The 12,503-nt window shown below is 53.2% G+C and overlaps 1 protein-coding gene across 1 annotated transcript; it reads left to right on the top strand.

The window, feature by feature from the left end:
• Nucleotides 1-4,913: 4,913 nt before the first annotated feature.
• CGCS363_v000653 (uncharacterized protein) lies at nt 4,914-5,321 on the top strand (the record flags this gene model as incomplete). Its single annotated transcript, XM_036632502.1, has 3 exons — nt 4,914-4,978; nt 5,051-5,150; nt 5,220-5,321. The coding sequence occupies 3 exons, from the start codon at nt 4,914-4,916 to the stop codon at nt 5,319-5,321; spliced, it is 267 nt and encodes an 88-aa protein (XP_036502488.1).
• Between the last annotated feature and the right edge of the window lie 7,182 nt (nt 5,322-12,503).

Below are 12,503 nucleotides of genomic sequence, written 5' to 3'. Positions count from 1 at the left end.
TCGCGACAACCACACTAGGCACTGAACACGCTGCCACGTCCGTCGCGTAAAGCCCGCCCACGCTATCAACGCTCTCAACCCAACATCGCCAATTGTCGGGCTTGGCCCTAACCACAGGTCCAGCCTGTAATTGCACCATTGACTTCCGGCAGCGCCCTACCAATATGGGCTTAATCGCGTTGGCGACAAATTCTTTCATTATCGCTCTTGGTTCTCAGCTTTGAGCCGCCCCAGGCCATATCGGACGGCCTTCCGCCAACTAATTCCTCTAGATGAGACGTTAGCTCTCTGCATAAAATTACACCAGAGTGCCTATGGCATCGATTGTGCATTAGTTCCAGTGTTTGCTCCATCCAGCTGCGACTGGCCGATGGACGGAGGACGCACGCACAATGGGTCAAACAGCTGCGCCGCCGCAGCACAAAGCGGGCACAAACCGGCTCGATCCCGCGGCTTGCACCATTGACAACCGACTCGACTTGACTCTGGCCTTATCATCTCGTCACTATCGCATGGCTCGTCCCTCTCTGTGTCCATGGGTGTGGCCCAGGCTCCCCTCACAGCGGGGACACTATACGCTCTCAGCACATCTTCCGGTGCAACTCGGTGTGAAATGCGGGCTGTGCTCAGCATTACGTTGCATAACTCGCATGTACCAACGGCTGAAGGTTCCCAATGGGGCAGCTTATCATGATCCGTCTCGACCACGCTGATCGTCCGCCGACGTTCAACCACTGGACCTTGGAGCTGGGAAGGTTCCGGCGAGATTCTACATGGGATCCCAGCCTCCTCACCTTTGGAACCCCCGGGCGGTGGTCCAATCAACAATTTGCCTCCATTAATGCGGCCACGCATCCACCCCAGGCCTTCCATCCGACTGGTGTCTCTGCTTGTCCACCTGGGGCTGGCCGCTGGAACACGGCGAAGGATGGCGCCATGTACCTCTAGCCAGAAAGTACCTTACCTACTGCTCTGAGCATCTCCACGACACGGCGTGCCTTGCATACTGTACGTTCCGTCACCGTACCTCGACGCTGCAGTTGGCCCAATGTACCCTCGTACATATGCAGGAACAGACGAACAGTTGCACAACCGTATGCAGGTACGGCGGAAATCCCACAATTTCCAAATGTTTTGTCGTTTCTTTCGTCAACTGCCTTTCTTTCGTCCCAACTCTCAACGGATTGCACGCACTTATGCATATTTCCCCGACATCAGACATATTGCAATAGCTTGTCTCTTCGCGACGACGCCCGTCCTGTCTCATACGTCTGATCGCCTTGCTCTTTCTTCCCAGCTGGTGTCACAGTCTGTACCTCAGCTCTGTATCCTTAGCTTTGGGGTACATGCCGATTGACGTCGTCAGCAGTATGAACTGGCGGGCCCGAGCTACTGGGGTGCTGCGGTACGGCACTGCTTGACAACCCACGCCGTGCATCTTTCGTGTGGGATGGCTATTCCTAGCAGGCAGGCGGGTGAGAGGACTTTGCCAAAGTGTTATCAGCCATCAAAAAGATCAGTAACGAAGGCCCGCAATCCGTTGCAACCAGTACGAATACCACGGCATGGTATTCTCGGTCGAACCAGGGATTGTAGTGGGGTCCAAACTGCCACCTAGACTTCGCGGAACCGGCATCGCAACGCTTGGGATTCACCTAGAGCCCTACAAGAAAAGCGGCGTGCGGATTGTGGGAATTCCAGTCGAATAAGAAGTCAGCTCATGCAGCCGACATGGGATGGCATGGAGAACGATTGCCCGCTAGCAACCTTTGTGGACTTGAGTTCAACTGAAGTTGTCAGGGCCGGGGTCTGACCGCATGCTTGTTGACCTTTTCTGGACCAGGCCAGAGTCGTAGCCCGGGCCTGTCAAGCTGCCAGGGCCCCAGGCTGCCGACCGGGTGTTATCTCAGCGGATTCCACGGGCCAGAGCCAAGTGCCTGGCTCACGAATCCCCTCGCCACCGTTGGAGTGGTTGGGCCGTTCCTGGGAAATGGATCAGACAAGAGCAAACAGTGACACGATCCAATACACCGGAACACCTTAAGCCCAAAACAGCGGCTTCATCCAACATCCCCGACTCTTGGGTGGATGCCAGCACCCATGTGCAAAGTTTTCCGACAGCCACCCCAGACTTATTGAACGGCGACTGAAGGCGGTCTGGAAGGAGATGCTTCGACAACAAATTGTGGTTGCGAGTGTGAGCAAACATTGTCTTGACCGTGCAAGACGCCTCAACCCACCTCATGAGCCCACGGTCCATGGCAGATCGCCAGTGAACCTGTCCAACCATCGTCAATCGCCCGTTGGAAATCTCCGCAAGCGGCTTCCTAAGAGAAATCCACAGAGAGCCATTAAAATGCCTTGGATGGCGCAATATCAACCATCAAGGACGACAACTCAGCAGATCTGCTCACTGTTCTATCAGGGAGTCCCCGGCGATCCGTCGTTTGATGCTCATGAAGTTCCCAATTGTACCCGCGGGCCCTTCTTTTCCCTCTGGAACGTCTGGGAAGTCCCCTTCTCCGAGTCAACTGCAACGACCTGGGAGCCTGGTAAATGAACATGGTACTCTGAACGGCCCGGGTAGGTAGCCGTGGGGTCCCGGCCCAAGCCAATGCCACCGAGACAGCCAACGGCGACCGGGCCCAAAAACGGCTCTTATTCCGACCTTGCTGCCCCGGATTTTGGGCAAATCTGGCAAAGCCTGCCTGAAATTTAAGTAAAGCAACCACACCATCTTTGTATTGCTCGGTCACAAGGGTCTTCGCCGCAACCAGGCAGGAATCCAGAAGATCACCAAAGGGACCTCCAACAGGCCCGAGATGCTCTGGAGCCTGGGGCCGTCATTTAGCCTGTCCCGAACAACCCCGACCATCCAAGAGCCCGATGGACAGATTTCCCGCCATCGCCAACCATTATCCAACTGTTGATAACTGCTGGGGTTAACGGTCCGGTTGCGGACAACGTGTTGCAAGGGGCTTCGCTTGGCGTGGAAAATCCTCCGGAATGAACTGGCTCCCGTCTGGGACTTGAGGCCTGGCCAACGCAACGGTAAAAAGCAAACACCAACCGTCGCCAACGTCTCGTTGTAGCGGGATCCGAGCCAGGCATTCTGCTACTATTTCACATTGGCTGCCCACTTGTCTATACTCGTGCAACAGTGGCAGGGTATGACTTGCCGAAATATTCATCGAACACGACGTTGGAGATCACGAGGCTGGGCAGCCCGAGCGAGAGATACCAAAACACGATGTTCTCTCTTTCTGTGGGCACGTGGCGTTACAGACAGCAATAGCTCGCCGGGTCACCCAATGCATTGCTCTGTTCTCAAGAGCCCACACGCTTCTGAGGATTCGGTTAATCTTTGGAAGCTGTCATTCTGAGGCTTCCCAGTGGGGGCATCCATCTTATAGCCAGGGGGGACCCCGTCAGACCGGTCAAGCCAGGGTCGGCTCCGCAACGACCAATGGGCATTCCCGCGGTCCTTAGTTCGTGGGCCTCCAAAGGCACCAAGACCTTCGAGAAGGTTTCAGGGCCTGCATGCTCCGACATGTGGGCTCCATCATAACGCATCCCGCATAGTGTCGAGGATGATCGAGTTGCCTTTTTAGGCCACCGTCGTTATCATGACGCATCGCTTCGTGCGGACTTTTGGAAACATTGGGAAACGTGAAGCAGATGGACGGGGCGGCATGAATGATGAAGCAGTAACCCCAGAGTATGGGGCCGTTGTTGCGTCCTTCCATTCTTCTAGAAAGAATGGCTTCGTCACCTTGGACGATGTCTCAGACTGCTCGGAACGTGAGAGCTGCGGTCGATATTAACGGACAGACCTATAACATCAGGATACGGAAGTCACGCCGAGGTTCTTCGACGACAGCCGTTCGAAGTTGTTTCGAGTACGTGATCCTCGGGAACATCGCGGCCAGCAGAAACATTGGTCACGTTATTCATGAAAACAACTATTGTCGATCGAACCACGACCAAACCGCGTCCCAATCTCGGCAGACTCAATCGCCTTCTTCGACCCGGTCGCAGTGTTACCATATCGTAACTCGGCTCGGTGGAGTTGCGAGGCTGCCTTGTCGCCCTATTAGAGTGCTCACGAATCTCACGAGCCGGAGCTCGCCATCGGCACGACCCATTGACGATGACACAGATAGCAACGTGGGTGTCGAGAAGGCCGGGGTCCTGAACGGCCTCCCGTTCGTCCCGCCACTGGTTCGCGAGTAGTTCATTGCCAAGCGCGATAGGCCCAATATCTGTGGCAGGATCACTTCCACTGCCACGGGGTCCACGGATGGGAGATAATGTCATTTCCATGTCTCTAACTACCGGCGTTCGTCAACCTTCTAGAAGTGATTGGCGTGGGGAACGGGAAATTGGGTGTTCCAAAAATCCCACCTCAGTCTTTGTCATCGAACCGACTGACGGACAGCTGGAGATGACCGACTCATACGACCATATTCTTCCTGTAAACGGACAAGAAGCCGGTGTATCGAGGCGACGAGAAGACGGGAAACCTTTCCAGCAGAGCTAGCGTGTGCCGGTTGCGCGACTGATGAGCTAGTGGCTCCACGGTCAATAGATCAAAACCTCGTACCGACAGAGAGACGTCTCTACTTTGCGCAGCTCACGGCCAGTTGATGCAGGATTCAGGAAGACGTCCGACAACAATACGAGCTTTATCTACCTGAATGAACAACGGCGGGCAACCACTACGGAAACTTACTGCCACCGCACGGCACATTGGAAAACCGCAGGCCGAGGACACCAATTAGAAATGAGCGATACTGTCAGCCCGCGTCAGAAAAGATTTTTGTTTCAATTGCTACATCCAAAGACGCCGGAGCGATACGATGGACTGAGCTGAGAAGCAAACTTGGAAAACCTGGACCACGCCATGCCGAGTGATGGAAGACGAAGGGGTGCATCGGTCACATTTCTCAGACCTGCAGTGCAGTGGTGTGGTAGTTTGGTATCCATTCGAGCGACACTGCTGTGGGAAAGCTGGCTCACTTGCAGGTTGCAGTTACAAACATGTGCGCACTAGCAGGCGCATTGGGGTCCGGCAGAGCACCTGCATCCAACCTCGCCGGCGGTGGTTACCATTGACGGTCGGAAAACGGCGTGTCTCAATGTCTGTCTGGGTGAGTGGGCGAGTGGGCTCGCGCCGCTGTATCTCTGGTTAGAGATTCGCTAAGAACGACAAGTGACAGGTCGAGTCCACCGCGGACTGGTTGTGGGCTTCAGTTGCTTTTCAGCAAACCGGCTGCCTCTCCGGCACCCGGGGTTCATCGGTGTCTCGAACCGGGGCTTAGGGCGGGCTTGGACGGAACTGTGGGCTGCGTCTGCGTTACATTTGCTGGTGTCGGTCGACCGCCTGGCAAACATGGGCGTAACGAATAACGCAACGCAAGCAGCCCTCGGTATCTGATCTGATGTACACCGCGGCGAGTCAACAACATCGCGTCGTCGCCACAAGCTCGTGATAATCAGGGACCGATGAGGGTGGGGGCTTGGGAGATGGCTTGCAACTTGCAAGGTACGAATACCTCTTACGCAGTACACCTGAGGTAGTGAAAGTTTCACGGCGAGGAGGGTACTACTGCCCGTGCCATTCAAGGCTACTGGCCTAGCAGCAGATGATTGCTGCCGCGCGAAGATCAACCACATCCACCGGATCCCCGTCGGATCCAGTGACGATGACCTCGCCGATGACTTAATTGCCCGATAATCAATCTTCAGAAGAGGCCCCCAAAAAGACCCTGAACCTGACCACGTTGACGATGTCTCTGCAACGCCTAACTTGAGTTCGGGGTTGATTGGGCTGCTAGCGGCTGCCTCTGATGGCATATTCCCAGGTCGAAATTGTGATCTTCAGCGTCTAATTGAAGATCCAGATGGGGCTCTGTCAACAGCGATGGGGGCTTGTTCATGCGGATTAGCCTTGTGTTACACGCTACTGACCCCGGGGAAGAAAAGAACATTTGTCTGCCAAACCTATCCTTGAAGAGGTTCTAGCCTCTGAATATCAAAATTCGACTGCCGACGCGTTCACCGACTGCTCTCGTCGATCTTTTCCTTTGCAAAATGGCGGTCTTCCTTTCTGCCGGCCCAGTTAGCCATTGCCCCATGGGTGGCATCTGGCCAGTCTGGCTGCTACCTCGACTTTGATCACTTGATCCACGCATGAAATGCGGAATGGAGAACCGGATGCGGGAAAGAAGTTCCGCATGATGAGTCGACCGCGAAGGCATCGCAGCGAGTCCGACCGATATCCTCAGGGTGCAGCAACCCATTGCTTCTCCGGGCCTCGGTCGCCGACAGGTCACACACACATACACCTCTTCCGCCCGGCACGGCGTCCCATGCACTCTCGCGACTGCTCTTTCTAGCGAGACGGTTCGTCCATGACACCGACTTTTTTGGTATTTTTTTTTTCCAATACCCCCCAGTGATGTGTGTGTCTGTCGTTTCTTTTCTCGCTCAGAATGTCTCGCAGTTGCTTTGACCTCTTTAGAGTCAATCAAGAAAGAGGGGTTTGACAGATGGCAGCGCGCTCGGGGATCCGATCCGCACAAGTCAAAGCCGTCGTGGCCCTGCTTGACTCGACGAAGCGTCCGTGTCACCATGCCGGATGGCACTGTCGCGATGTTGACAAGCCAGGGGATCCTCGAGGGGATGGGGGCAACTTTGAGGGTCCAGACGGCGGATCGCCCACAGTGAGTCTGTTCGCCAGACTAGCAAGTTGTTGAACTTGAACGCTTGCTGTCAGTCCATCGCAAGCTTCTTGTCAGCCCAGAGCACGTGCCCCGATGCCACGCCACCAGGCCTCTCAAGCGAGGGTGTTTGCTCCGACCGACTACGACGACGATGACATCCCGCCTCCCCTCCTCCTCCGTCTCCGCTCGCGTGTGGGCTGGGCTCTCCTGCGGGCGCGAGCGGGCTCGCGTTCCGGCTGAGTCTGGAATTTGTAATGCCGCGGCTGGAATCAGCGGTAAGACGCCTTGGGGGGTGCGCGATTGCGCTTCCCCGGAGAACGGCGCTGTCCAGTTAGTTGCTGCTGACGGGCGCGCGCCAGTTTGGCGCAGATGTGTGAGAGAGCCCTACTCAGAGCGTGTGTGCTTTAGTGAGTTTGACTACCGGAGCGGCGTTGGCGGCCGGAGGTTCGGATTGGATCGCCCGGAGAGCTTTCCCTCCAGGAACACGTCCGTTCTAAATCGGCGTGGCTTGTTTTAGAGGGACGTTTGGTGGATGACTTGCAGTGTTGAAACTCCTGCCGAGAAGCAAACTTTGCTTTTTTTTTTTTTTTTTTTTTTTTTTTTTCTGCCTCTTGCCCCCTAAGCCTCGCCTAGTTGGCTGTCCAAGTTCGGGACCGCGCCGGTCTTCCGTCCCAGATCCCGCAGGAGGCTTTCGGGGCGGGACCATCGCGAGAGGGTTGCGTCCTGGGGTCCCGTTTCCTGACTTTGGCTGCATTGTGGCGCCGGGGGGAAGAGGCCGTTGGGCTCAGGTCGGTTTGCTGCTGTGTGATATGCTACGTGCAGGGGCGCCGCGTGGTTTCAGGCGGCTTGTGGTGTTGGTTGCAGGTTTGGGTTGGTATCAAGCCGTTGGCGTGAGGAAGTAGCTGGCGATCGTCAGGGATGGGGTTGTGTGCTGGTGGTGCCATGGTATGTTCGCATCTGGAATGGCGATTGTTGTTTGAGTGCTTTGCAACGACGGTCGTTTACGGGGCCGGGCTCATAGAATGACCTCTTGCCTGTGAGGCTTCTTGAGGGGTGTTGTGATGGTACCTATGACGTAACGATGTTGAGCAATGACTAGTAAGCTATGTGAGGAATCCGCATCATGATGGCTTCGTTTGAAGCCAGCTTACAAGCTCAATGCCTCATTTGGAGTCATTGAGTGAAGTTTGGCGTTCCTAGACAAGATCGGGATTGCACACGCGTCTAACGTGCTCGCATTGCTGTTAGTCTCGTATGAGAAAAGATGTTGCTGTTCATCGTGGACGACGTCAGTGTGCCGGTTTGGATATCAGGCCGTGTCTTTATTCTCAGTCGTCACAGTCATGTGACCAGTGCTCCTTTTATTTGATCGGGACTCCATGACACATGCCATCGCTCCTCGATATGCGTGGTGCCCTTTTCCAAGTTTCTCCGTGAGGCCGGGGCAGCAGAATGCCATTCTAAGCACTAGTAATAACCAAGGCGATATGCAACAGGCAGATACTCACATGCGGAGATACATCAACAGAATAAGCTATGTTGATTGGTCATGAGAAATAGATCTCATCCTGAAAGCAACCGGAAGCTGTACTGATGAATTCTCACGCGGCGCATATCGTCTATCATGGGATCACAGTGAAGAGATCGCCATCGACACAACAACGTGTGCTCCTTGGACGTTCATATGAGAGGTCAATCTACCCTCGAGTTGGTCCGGTCTATTCGCCAGGCTTTCGTATGTGTCCAATACAAGTTTCAATTTACACCTCAGGTAAGACAGTGCCCAGCACCATGGCACCACGCGGAATTGCGAGTGTAATACACAAACAACATGACTTCATCTTCAATGACGAGTGCGGTCCTAGCTTGGTCAACCATGGAGAGGCACCCGCAACAGTTTCTTTCTTTCAGTCTGTATATTGATGGCTGGATCTTGCGTATGGCAAGCTACCTCATCACTATGGTCGTACTTAATCGGCAGATCTGTATTGCATGCTAGTCGAGCTCATATTTAACTTCCCTGCCATCATGTCTGGTCGTTCAATCGACAAGAAGACCGGGACTGATTGAGTATGTGGTGTTGAGTAACACGTTTGGTCTTACGTGCGTTTGAGGTTCAGATTGCCAACCAACTTGGAGACTTTTCTATCAATATCAGTGACGGCAACACGAATGACTTGACATGAGTTCCATTTGGGCACTTCAGGTCATTATGATCTGCTAAACGCCGGACCCCAGCAAGATGCTTCTCTCTTTCGGGCCTTAACGTAGGATCAATAAATAGCTTGAGGCCGGGGAGGTTGATTGCTTGCTATCACTATGAGAGAGATGGGCACCAAAGAACGAGACAAGCAACAGCACTGACATTCTAGACTTCTACGCCCTGTCATATATATTGCATAGGTAAGTGAATATCTTACTATGACTCACTACCTAGTGATCTTATTCAGTCAAGTAAAATGTGGTCTTAGTAAAGGAACGTTCCCTCATGTCGAATGCAACCTGCAGAAGGGCAAAAATAGGTGTACTATTAAGCTTACAAGGCAAAAGAGGATGATCAGTGGGAGGCTTGAACTCCCGACCTTGGCATTACTGAACATGTCAGATAACATATTAGTACCACGCTCTAACCAACTGAGCTAACCGACCGGGTTGGTGTCCGCATTTGTGGATGTGGACGCTCTCCAGAGCGGGCTCGAGGGCTCAGGAACCCACTACCGGGCCGGGGACGAGTGCCTCAACGGGTCGCATGCGTTGGCATCAATATCCGGGAAAGAAAGACCGTGAATCGAAACGAGTGAGTGCGCATTGCTGGCGTTAGCTAGGGGCAATTCCTTGAATAGTGCGGTGGAATCTTGTTAAGTTGGAAGCTGCCGAGATTTGAGAGAATGCTAGAGGGACATCGAGTGCAGAGAACGGCGCAGAGAATGAGATCAAAAATGAGATGTGCTGTGCTACTGTATCAATTTATGGGGAACCACAAACAGACCTTGAGATAGTGTCAAAGCCCTCGATGCTGATGCAAATCGTCAAATGACCCTTCCGAATACCAACAGAGAACGTTTTCTACAACCTCCTGGAAAGCCAGTATCTAGAGTGACTGGCCAGCTAAGAACCGGCTGAAAAAGTCTGAGGCTTCTTGAAGAGCTTCGGGAAACCTAAGGCCCTTGAAGGGGAACTGCCCAAGCTCCGTGAGTTCAGAACGTTGGTGACCTCCGAAGCAGGCTTTAATGTCTCGATTCCCGCTCCTCCCCTTCAACAGACCAGGGGAGTTTCCAGCTTGGTCTAGGCTTGACTCTCCTTGGGATTCACCGCATCCGTAAATTCAGCAGTGGCTGCTGAAATCCTGAATGCTTATATTTAAAGAGGCAATCAGATCGCCAGGGGTACTCTCGCCCTTCTCAGCCGGAGGTTTACTTCCATATGGTCTGGACCTAGCAACCCTTACCCTCCTTTCAAGTAAGATCTCATAGTGTAAGGTATTCATTCGCTTTACAAATCGTTGAGTCTGTGATCAAATTGTACGATTGAGGTCGGAGGCTTTATGCTTTGACGAGAGACACACCATAAGGGACTGTCAGTGCATTCAGTGGTCTTTACCAACCGAAAAAGACAGCAATGTGAACCATGAGTGCTCGCAAAAAGCTCAGCTCGGGAAGGAGGTTTCTCAGGCGATAATCACTTCGCACCGGAAAAGAATTCGGGGGACTACACCAAGATACCGTGCGTGAGACATCTGATATCTCCGTGAGGTAATTGAGTCACTACCGGACGGCCCGACAAAGCCACACACACACAGCCGTATTCAAGTGAGACCCCGCTGTGTTCACCACGATGGGTGATCTGAGACATTTGACGACTTTCCGTTTTGACCTTCGTGGGGGAACGGATCGATCGCATAAGTTTAGGCTGTTGTCGCTGAGTTTAACAGGGCCACCCACATAGGAGGAGCCCCACAACTGCTCGTCGATACCGGAAAGAGTCGCCAAGAATCATTCGTTGGGGGGGTGCTCAGCTGCAGAACCTTCAGTTGAGTCTCGTTTGGTTTGCTTGCCTGTGAGTGCTGCTAGCTAAGTACTCTCCTCCCCCTTATCTCAAGTTATAGCCGCATGTTCTTTTAGACCAAAACTCTGTGCGGTGGTAACTGACGACACAAATTGTGGCTTGTAGAAATCAGATAGAAAACACTAAAAAAGATATCCTAGTTACCTAATCAAAGGAAAAAAGATGACAACTGTGAGATTCGAACTCACGCCTCTTTCGAGACCAGAATACTAATCCTCTGGGAGGATCAAACTAATCGCTTGAGTCTGGCGCCTTAGACCGCTCGGCCAAGTTGCCCATGACTAACAATGCCAAATTCAAAAATAAGTAGGTACGCGGAGATAAGCCGCTGCGCAATCTTATCGCCGCCCGCAGCTGTGTGAAAACTACGGATTTTGACGGCATCATCTCCCAAAATTCATGCAATCTGGCCTCTCTGTGGCAATTGGTCGCTTTGCTAAGAGGCGAAGAACTTTCTCACAGATTTCATGAATGGATGAAGATCCTCCAGGCCAGTCATTATGGTGAGAATAGTGATGGATCATCAACAGCCATCCGCGTGCTTGACGGATGGTTGTGAGACAGAAAGAAGCCTCGCACATTTTATTGCGAATTCTGGACTTGACGACGCCTCACTCAGGCCGTCCAGCTACAGCGACATCAGACCAAGTTGGATGGACTACTTTCGAATCCATTCACACCACGACAGCGATGCGAGGGCGGTGGATGCGTCCGGTTGCGGATGGAGAGGAATCATTGTCTTGGCGTCTTCCAAAGTGTATGCCGCCATCCTCTTCCCAGCTTTGCTGGTGTGTGCCACACCGATGTCAAGGTCCTCCTCAGAGTAGAGCAATCTTTGGAAAACTCATCTCAGCTGCATCGTGGAAGTGGGCAGGTCGGTAGGCAAGATCACGGGCGTAATTGAAGCGTCATTTGCATCTTGCCGTTTCTGGAGAAAGTCGCTGAGATCGGTGTTAGTTGCGGCCATAACGACGATCCGGACCCATTGCGGCTCTGTTTTAAGCCCAAAGCATCTCGATTTAAGCAGTGACTACGGTTACACAACCGAAGCCTCCAATTATCGCCGCCACTCTCAACCGTTAAGATCTAGCGGAGTGAGACATCTCGTCGAATGCGGCAGGTTTGAGCAGACGAGCTCTCTGAATGGGCGACATCATGCTGCCAAAGCGGCGAATGCTTCGTGACCCGCAAACGTCCTCAATTTGTGAGGTCTGGCCGTCTCGGATCTCGACCAGCTCGGGCCGACGATGTGCATCATAGATGAGGGCTACAACGATGCATCTAGCTTGTGCGTAGTAACGCAGCAATGACGAACTAGGGTGCAACGGGAGACTGTCACTGCCAGCCGCGTGTGGCGCCACTCAGCTTGACTGACGGAATAGATCTCATGGAGGCCGATCTATCTCCATCGTCAAGAGTCTAGATTCATACGCTTGGCTGTTTTGCTCGGATGCAGGCGGCAGCGGACTTTCTGTGACAGATGAGCCAATGGAGGAGCTTGCTTTTCTTCGATGGCTTTCATTACCCATTGCGGGTTGATCGGATGGAGACTGGATGCGAGGGAAGCATATAACTTATGTCATTTTCCAACGAGCTGTATAAGATGACTCTCGGACCAGCCTTCAGACATCCTCCAAAGATCCCAAGTACTTTTCCGGCCGAGACTTGTTACCTCAACAGGAACACAGGTGGTCCCCAGGACAATCAACGACC

This window comes from Colletotrichum siamense, assembly GCF_013390195.1.
Source record: "Colletotrichum siamense strain Cg363 chromosome Unknown KSG_Cg363_contig01, whole genome shotgun sequence".
Classification (NCBI taxonomy): Eukaryota; Fungi; Ascomycota; class Sordariomycetes; order Glomerellales; family Glomerellaceae; genus Colletotrichum; species Colletotrichum siamense.
The sequence above is the reverse complement of the archived record's forward strand: the minus strand, read 5'-3'. Positions and strand labels throughout refer to the sequence as shown.